Source organism: Perognathus longimembris, chromosome 2 (genome assembly GCF_023159225.1).
Source record: "Perognathus longimembris pacificus isolate PPM17 chromosome 2, ASM2315922v1, whole genome shotgun sequence".
Classification (NCBI taxonomy): Eukaryota; Metazoa; Chordata; class Mammalia; order Rodentia; family Heteromyidae; genus Perognathus; species Perognathus longimembris.
In genome coordinates, this window is record NC_063162.1 from 47,167,263 (window position 1) to 47,186,625 (window position 19,363).

General features: G+C 46.1%; 1 protein-coding gene and 1 long non-coding RNA gene across 4 annotated transcripts in view; one reads left to right on the forward strand and one right to left on the reverse strand.

The window, feature by feature from the left end:
* Window positions 1-19,363, reverse strand: part of LOC125346430 (prosaposin) — a 30,660-nt gene that overhangs the window by 6,333 nt on the left and 4,964 nt on the right. Inside the window, exons 2-8 of one of the 3 annotated variants that reach the window (XM_048338972.1) lie at window positions 8,980-9,113; window positions 7,444-7,518; window positions 6,684-6,809; window positions 5,177-5,377; window positions 4,712-4,855; window positions 2,555-2,611; window positions 731-736 (exon numbers count right to left, since the gene is read on the reverse strand). In XM_048338972.1, the coding sequence (XP_048194929.1) occupies window positions 731-736; window positions 2,555-2,611; window positions 4,712-4,855; window positions 5,177-5,377; window positions 6,684-6,809; window positions 7,444-7,518; window positions 8,980-9,113 (743 nt within the window). Of the gene's footprint in view, window positions 1-730; window positions 740-2,554; window positions 2,612-4,711; window positions 4,856-5,176; window positions 5,378-6,683; window positions 6,810-7,443; window positions 7,519-8,979; window positions 9,114-19,363 lie in introns of all 3 variants that reach the window. The other 2 variants (XM_048338970.1, XM_048338973.1) reach the window with 2 other exon arrangements.
* Window positions 192-7,127, forward strand: LOC125346433. The gene is made up of 3 exons (XR_007209931.1): window positions 192-203; window positions 1,912-1,914; window positions 6,996-7,127. It is a non-coding gene; the product is annotated as an uncharacterized LOC125346433 (long non-coding RNA).

The following is a 19,363-nucleotide window of genomic DNA, read 5'->3' on the forward strand; positions in this document are numbered from 1 at the left end:
AAGATGCCAAGGATTCAGGAGGCTTTATTCTGACTCCCTGAAGTGGCCTAGGTTTAAAAAAAAAAAATCAGACATTTCAAGTCTTCTCCCATGAGACCTCAAAATGCCTTCAAACATCTATAACTGTAAACCCAGAGATAGATGCTAACCCAAAAGGAGCTCAAGACAACTCTGCTGGCTCCGCCAGTATGGACTGAGGTGCAGTCCACAGAGTGCCAGATCCCAAAGGAGCCACCACCCAGACAGCGGAAGCTCCAATCAAGAGACTGTTTCCAATTCTCTGGATCAGCAGTCACAATCTGCAGGCTGTCTGCATCCAGTTTGCTCATGCAGCAGAAGCATTTCTGGAGTTACAAACCCAGCAATGAAGTCATGCACTGCCCATACACATTATGACAGACACAAGGTGTCACACTGAGAGCCAGGCTTCCACTGGAGGAAGCTGAGCTGCCTCAGGGCCACTGAGTTCCCCATTCTCACGGTGCCCACAGACAGGCTTGCCATGTGAGCGGAGTACAAGACTCCACTGGCTTCTTTTTGCAGCCCTCAAAAGAGGAAATGGGCCCCCAATACCTCAAGTGCTAGATCTCAAGGGAAGGATGCCTAGACCAACCCTTGCCTTTCACAACCATTCCTTGTATCTGTCAGAGCTGACCATGCCATGCCAAAAAAAAAAGAAGCAGGTAACTAGAAGCAGCAAATCACTACAAGCAAATTCTCTGTCACATACCTGATCCTGCTGTTCAACAAAAAAACAGGAAATCGGAGGTGAAAATAAGAGAAAGGAAAGGACACAACAGTTAAGAAAAATTAAAAACAGGCAGTTAACCAGGTGCACAGATGTCACAACGTCTAAGGGACACCCTGGCAGTTTGCTGGCAGCAACCTACCTTGCTCCTACCACCCTGCAGTACCCCAAAAGCCACTTGGGTCCTCAAGGGGTAGGTAGACCCCACTGCCCATCTAGTGTGTGCACTATCTCTAAATCCGGTACTAAACCATGATCAAAAACTGCAGTGAGGGCCCAGACGACACCAGCCTCGAAGCCTAATCCTACCCGGCCTTCCCAAAGCACAATAGTGGGGCTGCCGCAGCACTGCCCTCCATCTTGTGTTTCTATTAGGAACTGCAACTTCAGTGAGCATCACTAAGGGAAGTCGGGGATGGGCACAGATCTAGGTAAGTGGCTATGAGGACATTCGTCACTCCAAGGGCAAACCTGGAAACAACACCAACACTAAGACACAGGGGACTGATCGCATTCCATACTTGTGGACAAAAGAACTTTAAGGGAATAGGCAATTAAAGTACAAACTCATATCAATAAAGGTCCCCAGTGATGGGCTTTTGAAATTCAAATGATTTTTGAAGTAGGACATATTATCAGTAGTTATCAAAAAACTGCCATACAGTATTTATCATGAGAAAGGTTTTTTTTGTTTTTTGTTTTTTTTGCCAGTCCTGGGCCTTGGACTCAGGGCCTTAGCACTGTCCCTGGCTTCTCTTTGCTCAAGGCTAGCATTCTGCCACTTGAGCCACAGCGCCACTTCTGGCCATTTTCTATTTATGTGGTGCTGGGGAATTGAACCCAGGGCTTCATGTATACTGGTCAAGCACTCTTGCCACTAGGCCATATTCCCAGCCCATGAGAAAGTTTTAATTTAGAGGAAAAATGTTTAAGTTAGAGGAAGCACTTCACTAGGTCACTTCACACCAAAGGCCTCCTTCTACCTGCTTCAGGTACATGTCTTTGTTAACAGACTTTACATGTTTTTACAAGGCAGAGCATGAGCAATAGTCCCAAATAAACCACTATTCCTGGAAAGGCTAGTAGAGCAGGCAGAGGTAACTCTGCCAGGCTCTGCAAGCCATCAGGTCTAGGTTGCTGATGAAGCACAAAGTGAGGGTCAGTGGGTTCCAACAAAACTATCTACAAAGCATGTAGGTAGTAGGCTTTGCAAACCCCTGTATGAAAGACTGACTCAAGCACGACCCATCAATGTCAGTGCAGCTAGTCAGCACCTGAGACCAGCTCTGGTCCTGTAGACTAGATCTGAGGAGGCCAGTGCCTGCTGACCAGCTAGTTCCATCTCCTGGGACCCATACTCCCAATCAGATGTCATGACCTGGAGCTGAAACAGCAACTACAGCTGACCCTGCTAACAGGGCACAGGGCCAGCTTTGTCAGGCTGGATCCTTCTCTCCCCATCCCAAACACAGGCTGCCCCACAGCAATTCCCCGCCTGGCATGGTGACAGGGCACACTACTTCTACAGGTCCTAGCATTATAGCCAGACACTAGCGATCTGATGGATGGCACGTGCACAGGCAAACAGACTCCAGGCCACCACAGGGCAGTCCTAGGATCAGCTGGGAGGGGGTGTGTGTGGAGACTGAGACCACAAGGTAGTCTCCTAACCAAGTCTCCTAACCAGAGAGTTTGGCCCAATTAAATGCTCTTAAAGTAAAAAGGGGAAGCTAAAATGTATAAATTTGTAAACACCTAGAAACATTTCAAACCCAAATGCTAGCAAGGTTCTTCCCCACCACCTACCATATGCATCATCATCTGGATAGCAATTTCAGAGTACTGATTGACATAGTTCTTGCACTGGAAGGACAGAAACAGTTTTAGTTAAGCTCATTATTACAACCAAGCTCTAAACCAGCCATTTTCTTTCTTTCTTTTTTCACCAGTCCTGGGCCCTGAACTCAGGGCCTGAGCAAGGTCCCTGGCTTCTTTTTGCTCAAGGACAGCAGTCGGCCACTTGAGCCACAGCGCCACTTCTGGCCATTTTCTATATATGTGGTGCTAGGGAATCGAGCCTAAGGCTTCGTGTATACAAGGCAAGCACTCTTGCCACTAGGCCATATTCCCAGCCCCTAAACCAGCCATTTTCAACAAGACCAGTCAGTGACTGTCAAGCAAATGCCCTAGGGTAGAATGGGTATGTGTTTTAATAAGATAAAATAGTGATTTGGTTATCCTATCATCCACAAGAACTGTGTGAAGAAAGTGTTTGAAAACACAAGGATGTTAGATTTTCTGTCTCAATTTATGGCCTATACTTGCCCCAACGTCATTCAGCAATTCCCTCTATAGCAATTTAGAGAATATAGCTACAAGATAGGCTGCTTAGGAATCCTAGATTAATTTCAAGCCCAGTTATTCATTCTCAGAGAGAGTTATAAAACTTAAGTCCAGTAGAATTAAGTTTGAATTAAGTTAGGTATTTCCAGTAAACCCTCAAGGAACTGCACCTGTCACTAATTGATGCTTCCTTGAAGAGAAAAATCAAGAGGTCTGATGAAATAATTAAAATAGCAACAGCAAATATACTTCAATGAGCTACAAGTTTCCCAAACTTTCTTGGTATAAGATAAATGACTGGTGACCAACTGCCAGCCCTAAAGAAAGTAAGTGGATATAGAGAGAAACCCTCAGGGTTTCTCCCCCAGGGCCAGCCCTTCCCACCCAGGAAGGCTGCCCAGCCCACAATACAGGCTTATTTCAACTGTCTTCCTGGCATGCTAGTCAGGCAGGTTTTTCACATGGCCAGGCACTGTCATTTCAGCTTAGTAAATCCCTTTCATGAGCATGGTTAGTACTGAGAACAAGGTTTAAAGTGAAACCACGTAAGGGGCTAACAAAGTGGGCTTCTGAGCCCATACAACTGAGGGAGGCTTCCCAGTAAATATTGTGCAACCCAGCTCTCCTGGAAACCCCTTTCTTGTGGAAGCACACTTAGAATTGTGAGACACATAGACAACATCAGCCATGCTTGAACTCAGACTTGGGCACTTTACCTTAGCTTTTTTCTCTCAAGCCTAGTGCGCTACCTCTTGAGCCATAGCTCCATTTTCAGCTTTTGGCTAAGTGGAGATAGGAGTCTCAGGGACTTTCCTGCCCCAGCAGGGTTCAAAGAGTGGTCCTCATATCTCAGCCTTCTGAGTAGCTAGGATTATGGGCATGGGCCACCAGCACCCGGCCAACTTGTTTTGTTTTGTTTTTGTACTGGTACTGGGAACTGAACTCCAGGCCTCATGCTCTCACCAGGCTTTCTCACTTATGGTTGGTACTCTTACCACTTAAGCCAGACCTCTACTTCCAGCTTTTTGCTGGATAACTGGAGAAAAAAGATTTATCAGCACAGGCTGGCTTGAACCATGATTCTCAGATCTCATCCTCCTCTATTTTGTCGGTCATGGGGCTTGAACTCTAGGCCTGGGCACTGTCCCTGAGCTCTTTATCCCAAGGCTAGTTAGTGCTCTACCACTTTGAGCCACAGTGCCACTTTTGGTTTTCTGGTTGTTAATTGAAGGTAAGCGTCTCATGGACTTTCCTGCCCAGGCTGGCTTTGAACTGCAATCCTCAGATCTCAGCCTCCTGAGTAGCTAGGATTACAGGCGTGAGCCACTAGCACCCAGCTTCAGCCGCACTTTTAAAGAGATAGCTTGTAAGTGGTTCTAGTATGCTTCTAACACATATGGTGACAATTGTCTGCTACTATTTTGTCCCAAGAGTTTTGTGACATCCAGATTCAACTGACAAAGTACTTCCAAGTCCCCACTTAGAGCAGCCTGGAAAGGAATCTCTGAATGAATCCTTCCTCTGAGCTGCTGGCTAGAGCTTCACATGCACCACAGGAATAAAAGGTCATTCTTTCTTGGCTCCCCTACCCCTGCTATCTTCAAAGCCCACTCCACTCACCATGTCAGCCATGCCAGGCCCTAGGCGGTCACACTGCTCCCTGGCATGCTCCACCAAGCCCTGGACAAAGGTGGAGTTGGTCCTCACAGCCGTCTGGATGTCAGTCACCATATGCACGCAGTCCTGGCAGACATCTCCGCTAGACTATGGAGAAGGCAGTTAGGATGCAGCTGTGCCAAGACCAGGGCTTGGGCTCCTGAGAAGGCACCTACCCACTAGGGCCGCAGCTCTCCAGGCTAGGCTTCCAGTCTCCTAAGAATTCATTATGGTAATATGGACAGAGGGAGGATGGATTTTAGCCCTATGGTAGAGTTTGTGTTTAGCACTTGGGGGTGATGGGGGGAGGGGGGCTAGCTCATAAACTGCTAAGTCTGGGAACTGACTAATTTCAATTTTTCTGTTCAGAAGTGTATACTGCCTTTCCTCCTCCAGTCATGCACACATCCCTCTCATTCACTCACTCACCTTTGGCTGGGGCTGGCTGTGGGCACCATCCTGAGGGTACAGAAGGAGTGGGATGTTGGCCATGAAGGGAGGCACCATTCCAGCCAAATCTACTTCTGGAATCTTGTTGGCCTCAAGTTGCTTCTGGTGGTTCAGTTCTGCCAGGTGCTTCTGCAGAGACTGGCAGAAGTTGAGCGCAGAGCACACCGTCCCAGGATTGTCCTGGTGAAGGAAAAAAGCCAGCTGAGACTCCCCTCTTCACAGGTGACAAAAGAGACCACAAGGTGCTTCTGAGCAATCCCTGTCCTGAAATCCCTTAAAAAGAACTGTGCAACTTCGCCAGGCGCCACGCCAGTGGCTGACACCTGTAATCCTAGCTACTCAGGAGGCTGAGATCTGAGGAATGAGGTTCACAGCCAGCCCGGGCAGGCAAGTCCATGAAACTCTTATCTCCAATTAATCACCAGAAAATCTGAAGTGATGCAGTAGCTCCAAGTGGTAGAGGGCTATCTTTGAGCTGAAGAGCTCAGGGACAGCGCCCAGGCCCAGAGTTCAAGCCCCATGACTGACCAAAACAAAGTGCAACTTTGCTGTCTAACTTCAAACTGCTCAATATACCTAGAACAGTATAAAAAACACTAATCCCTGTGCCCAGCCACAACACACAGCAGCCCCCTGAATGTCACCTCTGCTCATCATGAGCGCTTCCTTCAAGGTGGGGGTGGAGAAGGGCCAAGGGTTCTGAGCCACAGCCAAATCACCCAACAAGTTAATGCTGTCCACTGGTGCCAGGGACCTTCCATGAGGTGCACAAGGTGTCACACTGTACAGTGACTCACAGACATCTCCAACTTCATCCTAATGCTACTCCACCCACCCTCCATTTCAACTTGCACAAATGATTCCACCACCATCTTCCCAGAGACCTGGAAGACATTTCCAAAATTCTCTACCTCCTCTCTACAAGCAAGGTCAGTGCATTCACCCTCCATGTCCACCACACCCACCATACCTTCAAACAACTTCACAACCTTCTGGGCCACCCGCTATGTCTCCACCACAGCTCCCTGTAGAAAAGCACCTCTGAGCATGACATTCTGCTCTTTGCCATGTGTTCTAAGGGCTCCAGCTGCACTTACAACCCTTCAGCCTGGCCCAGGAGGACTTGTATGACAGGCTTTCCTCACCAAACCTTGGTCCTGTCTTGGGACAGTTTCTCAAACACTCCCCTTCCTCGGGGGCCTTTCAAGTTGGCTCTTCATTCACTGCTGAAAACACTTTAGCACATAGATTGGGTATAATACATATTTAGTGAATAAAAAATGAGCTTTTTATAAAAGGATCCCTCAATACATTCCCTGAGTTACTCCTTAATTCAACACAGAAATCAAACTCTATGCGTGCTCAAAGCATCAGTTAAAGATTTGACAAGCGTCATCCGCCATGAACACACTTTGCATTTCACTCATCCTGCTTTGGGGTGGAGGCACTGAGAGGGAAGAGCCTGTTTCCCCTGATCCATCCTTACTATTTCCTGTTTAATCATGTCCAAGATGACAGGGAGGTAAGAGTCAACTGTCTCCTTGCACTTAGATGAGAAGTTGGGGTTGCGAAGCCAGTCACACATCTTCTCCAGGTAACCAAGGATATCCTCCTGTGAGAGAGTAAAAAGCAAAGTTCAGAATTAGAGGCAAGAAGCCCTTAGTAACTCCAGAATAGGGAAGCCTGAAAACAGCTAACCCTTGGGGAAAAGGATGGGAGGGACCCAGCACTTCCCTATGGCTCCACCAGCTCAACAAGTAAAAGCAGATTCTCCTTTCACCCAGTCTAAGGCACACAGAATTCTGAAATTTCCAAACTGATAGCCACACACTAAAGTAGATGAAATCTCAGCTGTATTTAATATTTAGTCCAGAGGTAAGGAAACTAGGGCCTCCAGGCTATTTCTTATACAGCCTGGAATGAGAATAACTTTTACATTTTTAAGTGTTCTTAAATAAAAATGACTGTGGCCAGGCACAGTGGTGCACACCTATAGTATCAACACTCAGGAGGCTGAATAAGGAGGACTGTGAACTTGAGGCCAGCCTCGGCTGCACAATGAGATCTTTTCTCAAATTCAAACAAACAGCTGTGGAAGATGGTAAGTGGCCTGAAATACTTCCCACTTGGCCCTTTTCAGAAATTTGCCACCCCCTGAGGATAAGCTAGCCCTATGTGGACCCTCCAGGGCCACAGTTCTGTGGAAGCAAAGCCTGGGCTGCCCCGACCAGCCCCCAGAAGCTCACCTCAGTGGTATTTTCTTTCAACATATTGTCAGCTGCGGTGATGACCTGAATGCATATGCTGCATGGAAGAGATTTCTAGAAGGAAAAGACATGACAGGTACAGAACTGGATTCGAAGGATCCAATTCACACCCCACATAGCTACAAACCCCAAAAGCCCTTTCCCTGCTCTGAAGGGAGGAGGTCACTGTCACAGTCTGGTGCCTCATTAGCAGACAACACAAGGAAGGACAGGGGTGGTGAGCAAGGGGTACGTGCTCAGCGCCTATGGTAGCAATCAATTCCAGGTGAGTGCCTCTGCAGCCATGAGCAAACAGTAAGTGGGCTCCAACAGCGCCCACTGGCACTCTGCTCCCAACCATGCCCTGTGAATGCACACAAACTTGGGTCAGAAACCACAGGAATTCTAGTCGATTCTCAAAGTTCTTTGGGAGATGCACCTAGGCTCCCTTCTTGATCTATGGATAAGAGCTAATATGTCTGGATGAGAGTAGGGGCAGCTGTGAATCCACAAATGAACTCCAAGAAAGCCATTCAAGCCCTTAGACCATGTCAAGGTAATCCTATGCATGGGAACTGACTTAAGAGACCCAGGCAGCCCTGAGACCGCCAAATCAATGAAGCCCTAAGTCCTCACTCAGCACACACTGAACTTGGAAAAGGGAAGCAGTATTCCAAAAGAAAATTAAAACCTAAATTTCAAAGTTGATTTGGCCACCGAACCATTTTCCCAGTGAGTAATTCAGAATCTATTTCTAAAAGTAGTACTATTTAACCAACTTTTCTCTTACTAAAGGTATGCTAGAGGTCACCAACAAGCTTAGAATAAAACCCCAACCTGTCAAAAACAGCCTGTCCCATATGACAGCCAGCATATCCCAGGGTGAGCTAGGAATAGGCTTGTGCTTTCTGCTGGTGCAGGCAGCAAAGATGGGTCTCCATGGAAGTCAAGATGCACAAAGAATGCATGCAAGGTTATCCTCTCATACTGTTTCCCAGGTTCACAAATTAACATGCTGTATTTATCATCTTTTAGATGAAAACCAGTGGTATCTTTCTCAGGGTGCTTATAGCTATTAAGCTCAGGATTTGCCTGTTGAGAGGGGTGAGGAAAAACAATAAATATTAAGACTTAAAAAGTTTAGCATATACTACTTTGTGCACTGAGTGACAAAGGCTGGGCTGTGCCCAGGTGCCCACAGTGCAGACCCACTGGCCTACATCTAGGTAGGAAGGGGATCCAGATGAAGGTTGGGGAAGCAGTGTGAGCCATACATAGCAGCAAATACAGAGGTCCTCATCCTATCTGCCACCAAGAGACCAACAGCCTAAGGGAAAGGGTTCTTGCCTTCTCTCTTCATTTACTTTGTGGTGAATTGAGCACATCCAATGGCAGACCTTGCTTTTCATACAAGGTCACCAAGGGGGACAAAGACCAGCAAGCAAGAGATGAGCTTCATGAAATAGGAGTAACGGGAACCTAGAGAAGTCTAGGGAAGCCAGGGAGGGGCTTGGAGGGCCCGGGAGGGGTGCTCACCACAGTGGGCTTGCTCCAGACCATCTGCTGGCAGTGCTTCACAGCCCCACAGTCCACCGCAGTCTTCAAGTCCTGGCACAGCACTGCTGAGCCCCCAGAGCATGTTCTCGGGTCGGGGATAGGGCCAGTAAGAGCTATAAAAGGAAAACCAATGTGAGGAGGTGGCCCATTTTCCCACAAAATGGCCTACATTACTTCCCTAGGGTCAAGGACAGCTCCAGCCTGATGCTAGACACTTGGCTCTCTCCAGCCTATGAAGCAGAAACTACATCACTGCTTGGCTGGCTGTTAAGTCAAAGGACTAGTGGGGTCATTGGTCCGCTTCATTCTATTCTCTTCAACTACTTTAAAATAGAAGGAAGCCAGTACTGGTGGCCCACACTTGTAATCCTACTCAGGAGACTGAGATCTAGAATCACTGTTTGAAGCCATCCCAACCAAGAAAATTACAACGGGAAAGTTTGCTTTCTGCTAGTTAGTAAAAAGCCAGAAGTGAAGCAGAGGCTAAGTGGTAGAGCACTAGTCCAAGGGAGGGAAGGAGGGAAAGGGAGGGAGGGAAAGGGGGGAGGGAAAGGGGAAAGAAAAGGAAGGAAAAGAAAAGAGTGCTGGTGGCTCAGGCCTGTAATCCTAGCTACTCAGGAGGCTGAGATCTCAGGACCACAGTTCAAAACCAGCCCAGGTAGGAAAGACTGTGAGACTCTTATCTCCAGTTAACCAACAAAAAACTGGAAGTAGACTTTGGCTCAAGAGGTACAACAGCTAAGCCTGTGGCTCACACCTGTAATCCTAGCTACTTAGGAAGATGAGATCTGAGGATTACAGGTCAAAGCCAGCCCAGGCAGAAAAGTTTGTGAGACTCTTATCCCCAACTAACAACCAGAAAACCAGAAGTGGCTCTGTGGCTCAAAGTGGTAGAGCACTAGCCTTGAGTTGAAGAACTCAGGGACAGTGCTCAGGCCCTGAGTTCAAACCCCAGGACTGTCACACTGTGTGTTGGGGCCCAGCCTTTGGACTTGACGGGGGGTGGGCATTGGGAGCGCGTCCCAGACGCCGCCCTTCCCCCAGCCCTGGGGAACGCGGAAGCAGGCCACAATTCTCTGGGTCCGGGACCAGAAGAACTGGCTTTGCGAACAGCCCCCAAACTTTCTCCCCAGCCCATGCGCCCCCAGTCTCCCCCTGGCCTGGCGCTTTCCGAGTGACGTTAGCTCATGAGGGGGTCATATGGCAAGCTCGTAGCCTATCAGCGCCCTGGCCAATCCGCCCTCTCTCGTCCATTCCTACCATTAGCCCTTGCCCCCGCCCTAATAAATCAGATTGCTCATGAAGCGTCTCCGAGGTCCCCGTTCGCCTGGCTTTCTTCACGGGTAAGGAGGGAGGTAAAGCGATCTCGTACGACCGCGTGCATCTGAGGTCTTTCCTGGGCCCCCCACCCACCCTGGCCTTACCTGCGGGTCGGGTGACCAGGGGAGAGGGTGAGAAAGGGAGCTGTTAGAAGCATAGCTGAGCCTGAATCCCCGCGCCAGGGGAGGCGACCTGAGCCCGGTACTGTGTACACGTACACACGTACACACACACACACACACACACACACGAATGACAACCTATTCAGGCTCTGTTGAGGCCTAGCTGAGAGGGAGGCAGGGAAGATAAATGGAGAAGGTAAATGAAGATGAATGTGGTGAAGTATACATTATGAAAACAGAACAAAACCTGTTAAAATTGATTCAAGAAGAGGGGAGGTCAGGTGAGGACCTCTCAACAGTGGGGACAACCAAGAAAACAAAGCCCTCTACCTGTGGGCTCCAGGAAGAAGGGCCCTGTGAGTGTGGAGTTGGACAGAAAGATCTCTCAAGGACGAGACACCTCACTCACAACAAGGCTGATGCTGGTGTTTCTATTTATAGATACCCAGTATAAAAACCACCCCAAACCCCTTTCTGGTGAGTTCTCAAAATGTTCCCAGCCAAGCTTTAACCTCTATTCTCATCCTCATATCCCATCCCCTGACCTCACATACCAACTTCTCTCTCTGAGGCAGTATGCTGACCTCTAAGAAATTTCTTAAAGAGTATTTTTGCCTGGGTCTCTGCAGATTTCAGATTGGATGTTTCAATACAGACATGAACAGCACTTTGGGCCCAGTCAAGCCCTGCACTTCTTAACTCAAGGACCTGGCACAAACAGAAGCCAGAGTCATATCTTTTTTAAAATTTGTGTGTAGATACTGGGGCTTGAACTCAATTCTTACATAAGAGTCTCCCAGATTTGGCTACCTGGGCTGACTTTGAACTGCAATCTTCTGATCTCAGTCTCCTGAGCAGCTAGGATTACAGGCATAAGCCCCAAGAACCTGATGGAGACATGCCTTCCCCTCCCCGCCCCCCCAGTCTTGGGGCTTGAACTCTGGGACTGGGTGCTATCCCTGAGCTCTTCAGCTCAAGGCTAGCCCTCTACCACTTGTGCCAAAGCAACACTTCCAACAGACATGCCTTTTTTAAAGGCACAGTTTGAAATCTGTTTTCCTTGCAAAAAGGTGAATTAGACATAGCATAGGACAGAGCACACAAACTGCCTCTGCCACTCCCTGTCCAAATAGCTTTGGCAAGTCACTGTCCTTCTGAGCTTGTTTTTTTTTATCTGTAAATTGAAGAGGGAGCCACTTATTTATATCAGTGGACTGAAGATGATTTAATCACACATAAAACACTTCAACTGGCTACACACACACATAACCTCCCCACCCTTCACCCTCTCTGGGATTATAATTTGCTCCTCCTCTCTCCTACCAACCTGGACTGAGCTCACTCAGATGCCAGTTCCTCCACTTCCAGTCATGTGTCCTGGAAACCTCAGTCTTCATGTCTGGAAGTTGGGCTTATTACTAGTATTTGCTCCAAAGGCCTGTCACAGAATTCATGTTTGAAAAATATATGATATGGTGCCGGCACCAAAACAGTGCACACAGTGCCAGTGTTGTCTGTAGTTTTAACAGTAGGGGACCTCCTAGTGACCTATGCCCCTGCCCTGAACAAGGATATCCCAACAGCTGGGTCAGGGCCTGGCTCTGCTCATTCAACTTTTATCAGGTAATAATTACCTGCTAGCTCAAAAACCTGTAAAGTTGCACTCCAACAACCTCAGAGGCCAGCAACTACTGACCCCAAGCCATATTGCCAAGAGCCAAAACAGTGATCTTGGGTCTCTAAAGGCTAAACAAGAAGTCTGGGGGGGCTGGGAATATGGTAGAGTGCTTGTCTTGCATACATGAAGCCCTGGGTTCAATTCCTCGGCACCACATATATAGGAAAATCCAGAAGCGGCGCTGTGGCTCAAGCGGTAAAGTGCTAGCCTTGAGCAAAAAGAAGCCAAGGACAGTGCTCAGGCCTGGAGTCCAAGCCCCATGACTGGCAAAAAAAAAAAAAAGGTTGGCATTGGTGAGAAAGAGATAACTCAGCAAGGCACAAATACCACAGTGCCTTCAGTGACTCATGAAATAAGCCATAGTGACACACCAATGGTTACCCTCCAGGGACCGTCAATCCAAGCTATCATTGTGCAAAGTATATCTGGAACCCATCAAAGCTGAGCATGGTGGTACATGATTATAATGTTCAAGAAGATTAAGATCAGACTGGGCCAGGGATTAAAACTGTCTCAAGCTGGGCAATCATGTCTCATGCCTGTAATCCTAGCCACTCAGGAGGCTGAGGTCTGAGGATGGAGATTCAAAGCCAGCCCGGGCTGGAAAGTCTGTGAGACTCTTATCTCCAAGTAACCACCAGAAAACCAGAAGTGGCTCAAAGTGGTACAGCTGAAGAGCTCAGGGTAAGTGCCCAGGCCCAGCCAGAGTTCAAGCCCCATGACCAACAAAATAAATAAATAAATAAATAAATAAATACCTCAGTCTCAAAGCCTGGCACAGGTGGCTAACATCTAAAATCCTAGCTACTAAGAAGGTTGAGATCTGAGAATCTTGTTTGATGACAGCAGAGGCAGAAAAGTCTAAGAGTCTTGCCTCCAATTAACCAGAAAAAAAAGCTGGAAAGAGGGGTGTGGTTTGAGTGGTAGAGCACTGGCTTTGAGTAGGAAAAAAAAAAAAAAAGCAGCAAGAATGTAATCCTTTAAGTTTGTGTTTTGTTTTGTCAGTCCTGGGGCTTGGGACTCAGGGCCTGAGCACTGTTCCTGACTTCTTTTTGCTCAAGGCTAGCACTCTACCTCTTGAGCCACTTCTGACTTTCTCTATTTACATGGCGCTGAGGAACTAAACCCAGAGCTTCATGCATGCTAGGCAAGCACTCTACTACTAAGCCACATTCCCAGCATCTGGGCCTTAAGTTTTAATTGCCCTCATACAGGAAAAAAACAAAACAACACAAACAAAACAAAAAAAAAAGTCTCAGCTTGAAGTGTGGGCCAGTGGCACAGAACTTGTATAGCAAGCTCAAGAGCCTGCCTACATTCAAGGCCCAGTACCACCAAAAAGAAAAGAAATGAAAAAAAAATGTTTCAAAGTAAAAAGGAGAGGGGGGGACTAGAGGCATGGCTCAAGTGGTAGAGCACCAATGGAGCAAACAACCTGCACAAGTGCAAGGCCCTGAATGTAAACTCCAGTACCTCTCCCTTTCTGGTATGGTGAGGAGACAGGTATCAACATGTTACTGGCCTCAGACAGACAACTTGCTCATACCAATAATCCATGAAAAATACAAAACTTTCTCAGGAACAGTGTGAAGAGAATGCACTTAGGAGAGCCCCTGATGCCTGGTAACTTCTTGGTGAACAGTGCAACTAATTGCTAAATGCCGGTTCAAGAGGATAAAAGGTGACATTCTAATTTTCATCTCAGCATTAATTTTTTTCTCATGTAACCTTTAAGAATAGAATTAAACCTTATGATCTGTTAGGGCAAACAGTTACTGCCCAATGACAGTGACTGAAAGCCACTCCCCTATATCCATTCTCTCTTCCTTCACAGGAATAAAACTAGATTCCAGTAAACACAAGGATGCCAAACAAATGTGCCAAGGAGCACAAGGTCTGACCATACAATTACACCCCGGCTGACAGAATGTCAGCAGAAGTCATCACACTTTCCTTTAGATTAAGGCATGAAGGATGAAGAACAGAGCTAGAAAAGCCTGTGTCTGGGAGCAGTCTGGAGTAGCCCCTCCTGAACTACCTGGCTCAGTTTTCTGTGATAGCAACTGTTCTATGGCACTTAAACTATCAGATTTAAGCCATTACTACACCAGGCCTGTTGTTTGCAGTTCAGCGGAATACTCTCCAAATGTCAAGTCATTTTATAAAGGCTTACTACCATGGAGGGTATTGAAGAGCCACATATATGATGCAGTTACCAGCAATTCTTACAAATGGTCTCACAGAGAGGGACAGGCTTTCCTAAAATGTGAACCCATGATCCACTTGAGAAATCATCTATCAGACAATGTGTTAAATACAGTTAAGATTTATAGCTACCAAAAGATAAAGAAAATACATGGAGCCTCCCAGCACTCACAAGCAAAGCATACATTCCAAAGCTTACTGCATCTGCTACCTCGGTGATGTGTCCCCATGACAACAAGCAGGTTGCTGGGAAACGAGAGAATAATTCCCAAAAGAGACAGCATCTACCTCAGGTCCTCTGGCTTCACATTTAGAGAATCCATGCACTTAGATTTGGAACTTAAGTTATACAATGCTCTCAACACTGACTACACCAGATAAAGGTACATTAGTACTTATCTCTTCTTTCTAGATCCTACTTTTACAAAACATTCTGCACAAAACTGTAAAAAATATTTCCCATTAACCTTTTAGAATAATGTGTACTTGGACATAACCTACCTTGATCTTGAGAAAGTAATGCCTAAAGTTCCTTAGGTCACGTAAAAAAATCAGTAGCAAGTAAGCCTATATACTGGTTTGGCTGATGTCCCATGCCCTCTGGCCCAGATCAGACACACTAATGGCTACTTAAGACAAAGGTTCTTTCTTCATTCTTCTCCCCTCCCTACCACTGCTTCATTGACTTTACACACAAGCCAAATCATTCTACCACCTACAATGCTAGGCTTGAGGAGATTGAGATAAGAATAAAGTGTTGGCCTAATGCATCTGAGGCCCTGGACTGAGTCCTCAGAATGGCATAGTAAAGAAAGCAGCCCAGAATGATGGCTGGCACCTGTAATCCTAGCTACTTGGGAGGCAGAAATCAGGAGGACTGCAGCTGAGACCAGCCTGGGAAAAAAGCTCGCAAAACATCCCCATTCCCAATTTCAACCAATAAAAAGCTAAGTATAAGGCTGAGCACCAGTTACTGATGCCTGTAATCCTAGCTACTCAAGAGGCTGAGATCCTAGGTCGTATTTTCAAGTCAGTTGGGACAGGAAAGTCTGTGAGACTCTTATTTCCAATCACCAAAAAGCCAGAAGTGGAACTCAAATGGTAAAGCCATAATCAAAAAGCCATGGGAGAACATAAGACTTTGAGTTCAAGCACTGGTAGTGGCAAAAAAGAGAGACAGATTTAGGCATTGATGGTTCACACCTGTAATCTTAGCTATTCAGGAGGATAAGATCTGAGGATAATAATTCAAAAGCCAGTCTGGACAGGAAAGTGCAGAGACTCACATCTCTAATTAACTACCAAAAAACTGGACATGGAGCTGTGGCTCAGGTGGTAGAGTTCTAATCTTGAGCAAAAGAGCTCAGGGACAGAGCCCAGGCTCTGAGTTCAAGGCCCAGTACCAGGAAAAAAAAAGAAAGAAAAAAAAGCTCAGGGACAGCACCACCCAGGCCATGAGTTCAAATAAACAAATACATATGTTTGCTAAGTATAGTGGTACATACATGCCTGCCAAGCTACAAAGAAAATGTAAGTTGGAGGATTGTAGTCCAGAACAGCCTGGGCAAAAAGCAAGACTATTTGATAAAAGTAACAAAGGCAGAAGGTTTAGGGGATGTGGCTCAAGTGATAGAGGCCTGCCTAATAAAATCATTAGGCTCTGAATTAAAACACCAGTATTGTTGGGGGGAAGGGGGAGAAATCTACATGAATAAGGCAAGGACCCTCAGGTAAATTACCTTGTGCAGTGATGATTTAGATATTGGGGGACAAGTATACAAAGCTAAAGAGTGACACAACCTCAGGGACAAACTCTCGAGTATTGCACTCCAATTAAAAAAAACAAAACTCTTGCCAACAGAAGTCTTCAAAACAAAAGGCTCTTCATCAGGAGATGGTAACCACAGTGCTGCAATTCCTAGTCAGGAGGCAGAGCCACTGCCAGGAGGCAGGTTCCAGTCAGGTGAGTAGACAGCAGACACAGGCAGTGGTCCCCAGTGGACAATGGTCTTACATCCTCCCTGACGACATCCTGTTGCAGACCCAGTGGACTGCACAGAAATGGACACTCAGCCATACAAGTGGGCACTGTCTTTCCCCTTGCATCTGGGCTCACAGGCTGTGTTGGTCTCTGCACACCTGTAGAAAATATTACATGCCAACCCCTACTAGGGAGAATATAGGGATCTTTTAGCATTTAGAGAACATCCCACTGCTGGACCCACAAAGGAAATCACTTCCTCATATTAAAGCTGGTTCCCTTTTCAGACTTAATCAAGGCACCAGGACCATCGAAGGTATGGTAGCTCCCATGTCCTGCTGCCTACATAAACTACAACAAGCTGGTGAGAGCAATAGCCCTTTCCCCTGGACACAAACTATAGGTCAACATTACATGTGAGCCCAAAGTCAAATCTGTCAATGCCTAGAAACAATTTCTTAATGTTAACTTCAGAAAAGTGGAAGAAAAAAAAAGCAGGGCATGTTGACATGTAATCCCAGCTATTTGGGAGGCTTAAGAGGGCATAGTACCTGTCTAGCAAGTAAAGGCCCTTAATTCAAACCTCAGTACTTCAAAAACAAAACAGAAACAGTGATGAAAACTGGGTGACTGAAGGTATTATAAAAACCCACTGGAGGGACAAAAGGTGAACAAATGCAGCAGTAGAACTCACTAGACACTATTAAAAATGAACTATGCAACTTGTGAGTGGGGACAGGAGGGAAAAACTGGGAGAGAGCAAAGGAAAGGGTAACATTAGCCAAAAAAATAAACCACAAAAAAGTACTCATTACTCAGTTTATGTAACTGTAACCCCTCTATACACTACCTTTATAATAAAAAATTAAAAGCTGGGTGCCAGTGGCCCATGTAATCCTAGTTACTCAGGATGTGAGTTACTAAGATGTGAGGATGGCAGTTTGAAGTCAGCCCAGGCTTTAAGAAAGTTCATGAGACTCTTATCTCCATTAATCACAGAAAAAGCTGGAAGTGGTGCTGTGGCTCAAGGAGTGATAGAATGCTAATCTTGAACAAAAGTAGCTCAGGAACAGTGACTAGGACCAGAGTTCAAGTCCCAGGACTGAGGAAAGAAAAAACCTCAAACACTGTACTTTGTAACTTTTTTTGTAAATGTAGAATTACCAGAATTAAAGTATTTCTTAAATAGTTCTATCTCAAGGGAAAAAAAGGGTAATAGAAGAGCTTAATCTGACTTAATTGTAACATATACATGTGTGAATTACCGTAGTAAAACATTAAAAAACAACACAAAATGAAAAAAAATGACAGGAAAGCAAAATTGCCTATATTGGGAGATGGGTACTAGTGGATGGGGAGAACCAACAGCAAAGGTTAATGAAGGTGAACATAACCTAATCTCTTTATATACGTGTATGAAAATAGAACAAAGAAACCTGTTGAAATTGTTTTAAGAAGCAGAGAAGTGGAATAAGAGATGGAAGTGGAGTTTGATTTGGTACATTTTATCCAAATATCACAATGAATCCTCCCTTTGTGCTACTAATATGTGCTAATAAGGGGGCTAGGAATATGGCCTACTGGTAGAATGCTTGCCTCACATACTTCAATGAAGCCCTGGGATGGATTCCTCAGCACCACATATATAGAAAAAGTCAGAAGTGGTACTATGGCTAAAGTGGTAGAGTGCTAGCCTTGAGCAAAAAGACGCCAGGGACAGTGCTCAGGCCCTGAGTTCAAGCTCCAGGACTGGCAAAAAAAAAAGTTCAAAAGATTTGTCAGGTGTCAGGGTGGCTCACTGCTATAATCCTAGCTACTGAGGAGGCTGAAATCTGAGGACTGCAGTGCAAAGCCAGCCTGCCAGCCAGGGCATGAAAGTCCATACAACTCTCATCTCCTATTAACCACCAGAAAACTGGAAGTGGTGCTGTGGCTCAAGTGAGAGTGCTAACCTTCTGCTGAAGAGCTCAGGGGCAGTAAGTAGCCAGGCCCAGAGTTCAAGCCCCATGTCTCTCTGTCTCTCTCTCTGTCTCTGTCTCTGTCTCTGTCTCTCTCTCTCTCTCTCTCTCACACACACACACACACACACACACACACACACACACACAGAAGAAGAAAAGATTTGACTAACTAGGGCTGGGAATGTGGCTTAGTGGTAAGAGTGCTTGCCTAGAATGCATGAAGCCCTGGGTTTGATTCCTCAGTACCACATAAACAGAAAAAGCCAGAAGTGATGCTGGGGCTCAAGTGATAAAGTACTTACTTGTCTTGAGCAAAAAGCTCAGGTACAGTGCCCAAGACCAACCAAAGGAAAAAAAGAAGAAACGCAGTTTTACTATCAATATGGTAAGTTCAGCCAGATGTAGTAATACATGACTGTACTGCCTGCCACTAGAGATGCAGCACCTGGGCAAAGATAGCAATGAGACTATCTCAAAGGTTTTTGTTTTAACTTTAAAAAGGAATAAGTAGGGCTGGGAATATGGCCTAGTGGCAAGAGTGCTTGCCTCATATACACGAAGCCCTGGGTTCGATTCCCCAGCACCACATATATAGAAAACGGCCAGAAGTGGCACTGTGGCTCAAGTGGAAGAGTGCTAGCCTTGAGCAAAAAGAAGCCAGGGACAGTGCTCAGGCCCTGAGGCCAAGCCCAGGACTGGCAAAAAAAAATAAAAATAAAAAGGAATAAGTCCAAGCAAACTTCCTCCTTCACCTACATGTTGTACATTTCTGACTTCCTATCTCTCTGGCTCTCAATTTGACAAGTTATAGGAGCTTCTTGCTCAAAGAAAGGAACTCACATTTATAACTATTAATTTGTTTTGACTAGATCTATCCACCTTTCCTAAGTAAAAATAGTATGTAATGGTGTTTTAAAGTGTCTATTTTAAGAAATGTTATTTTAGCCAGGCTCCCCAGCTTCTGAGCCCCAAAACTGACCAGAAAAGAAATAAAGGGATGTATGTGCTGAGATCTGGTGCAGGCAGCCCTCACCTATAATCCTGGCTACTCAGGAGGTTGAAATCTATGGATCACAGTTCAAGGATAGCCCAGGCA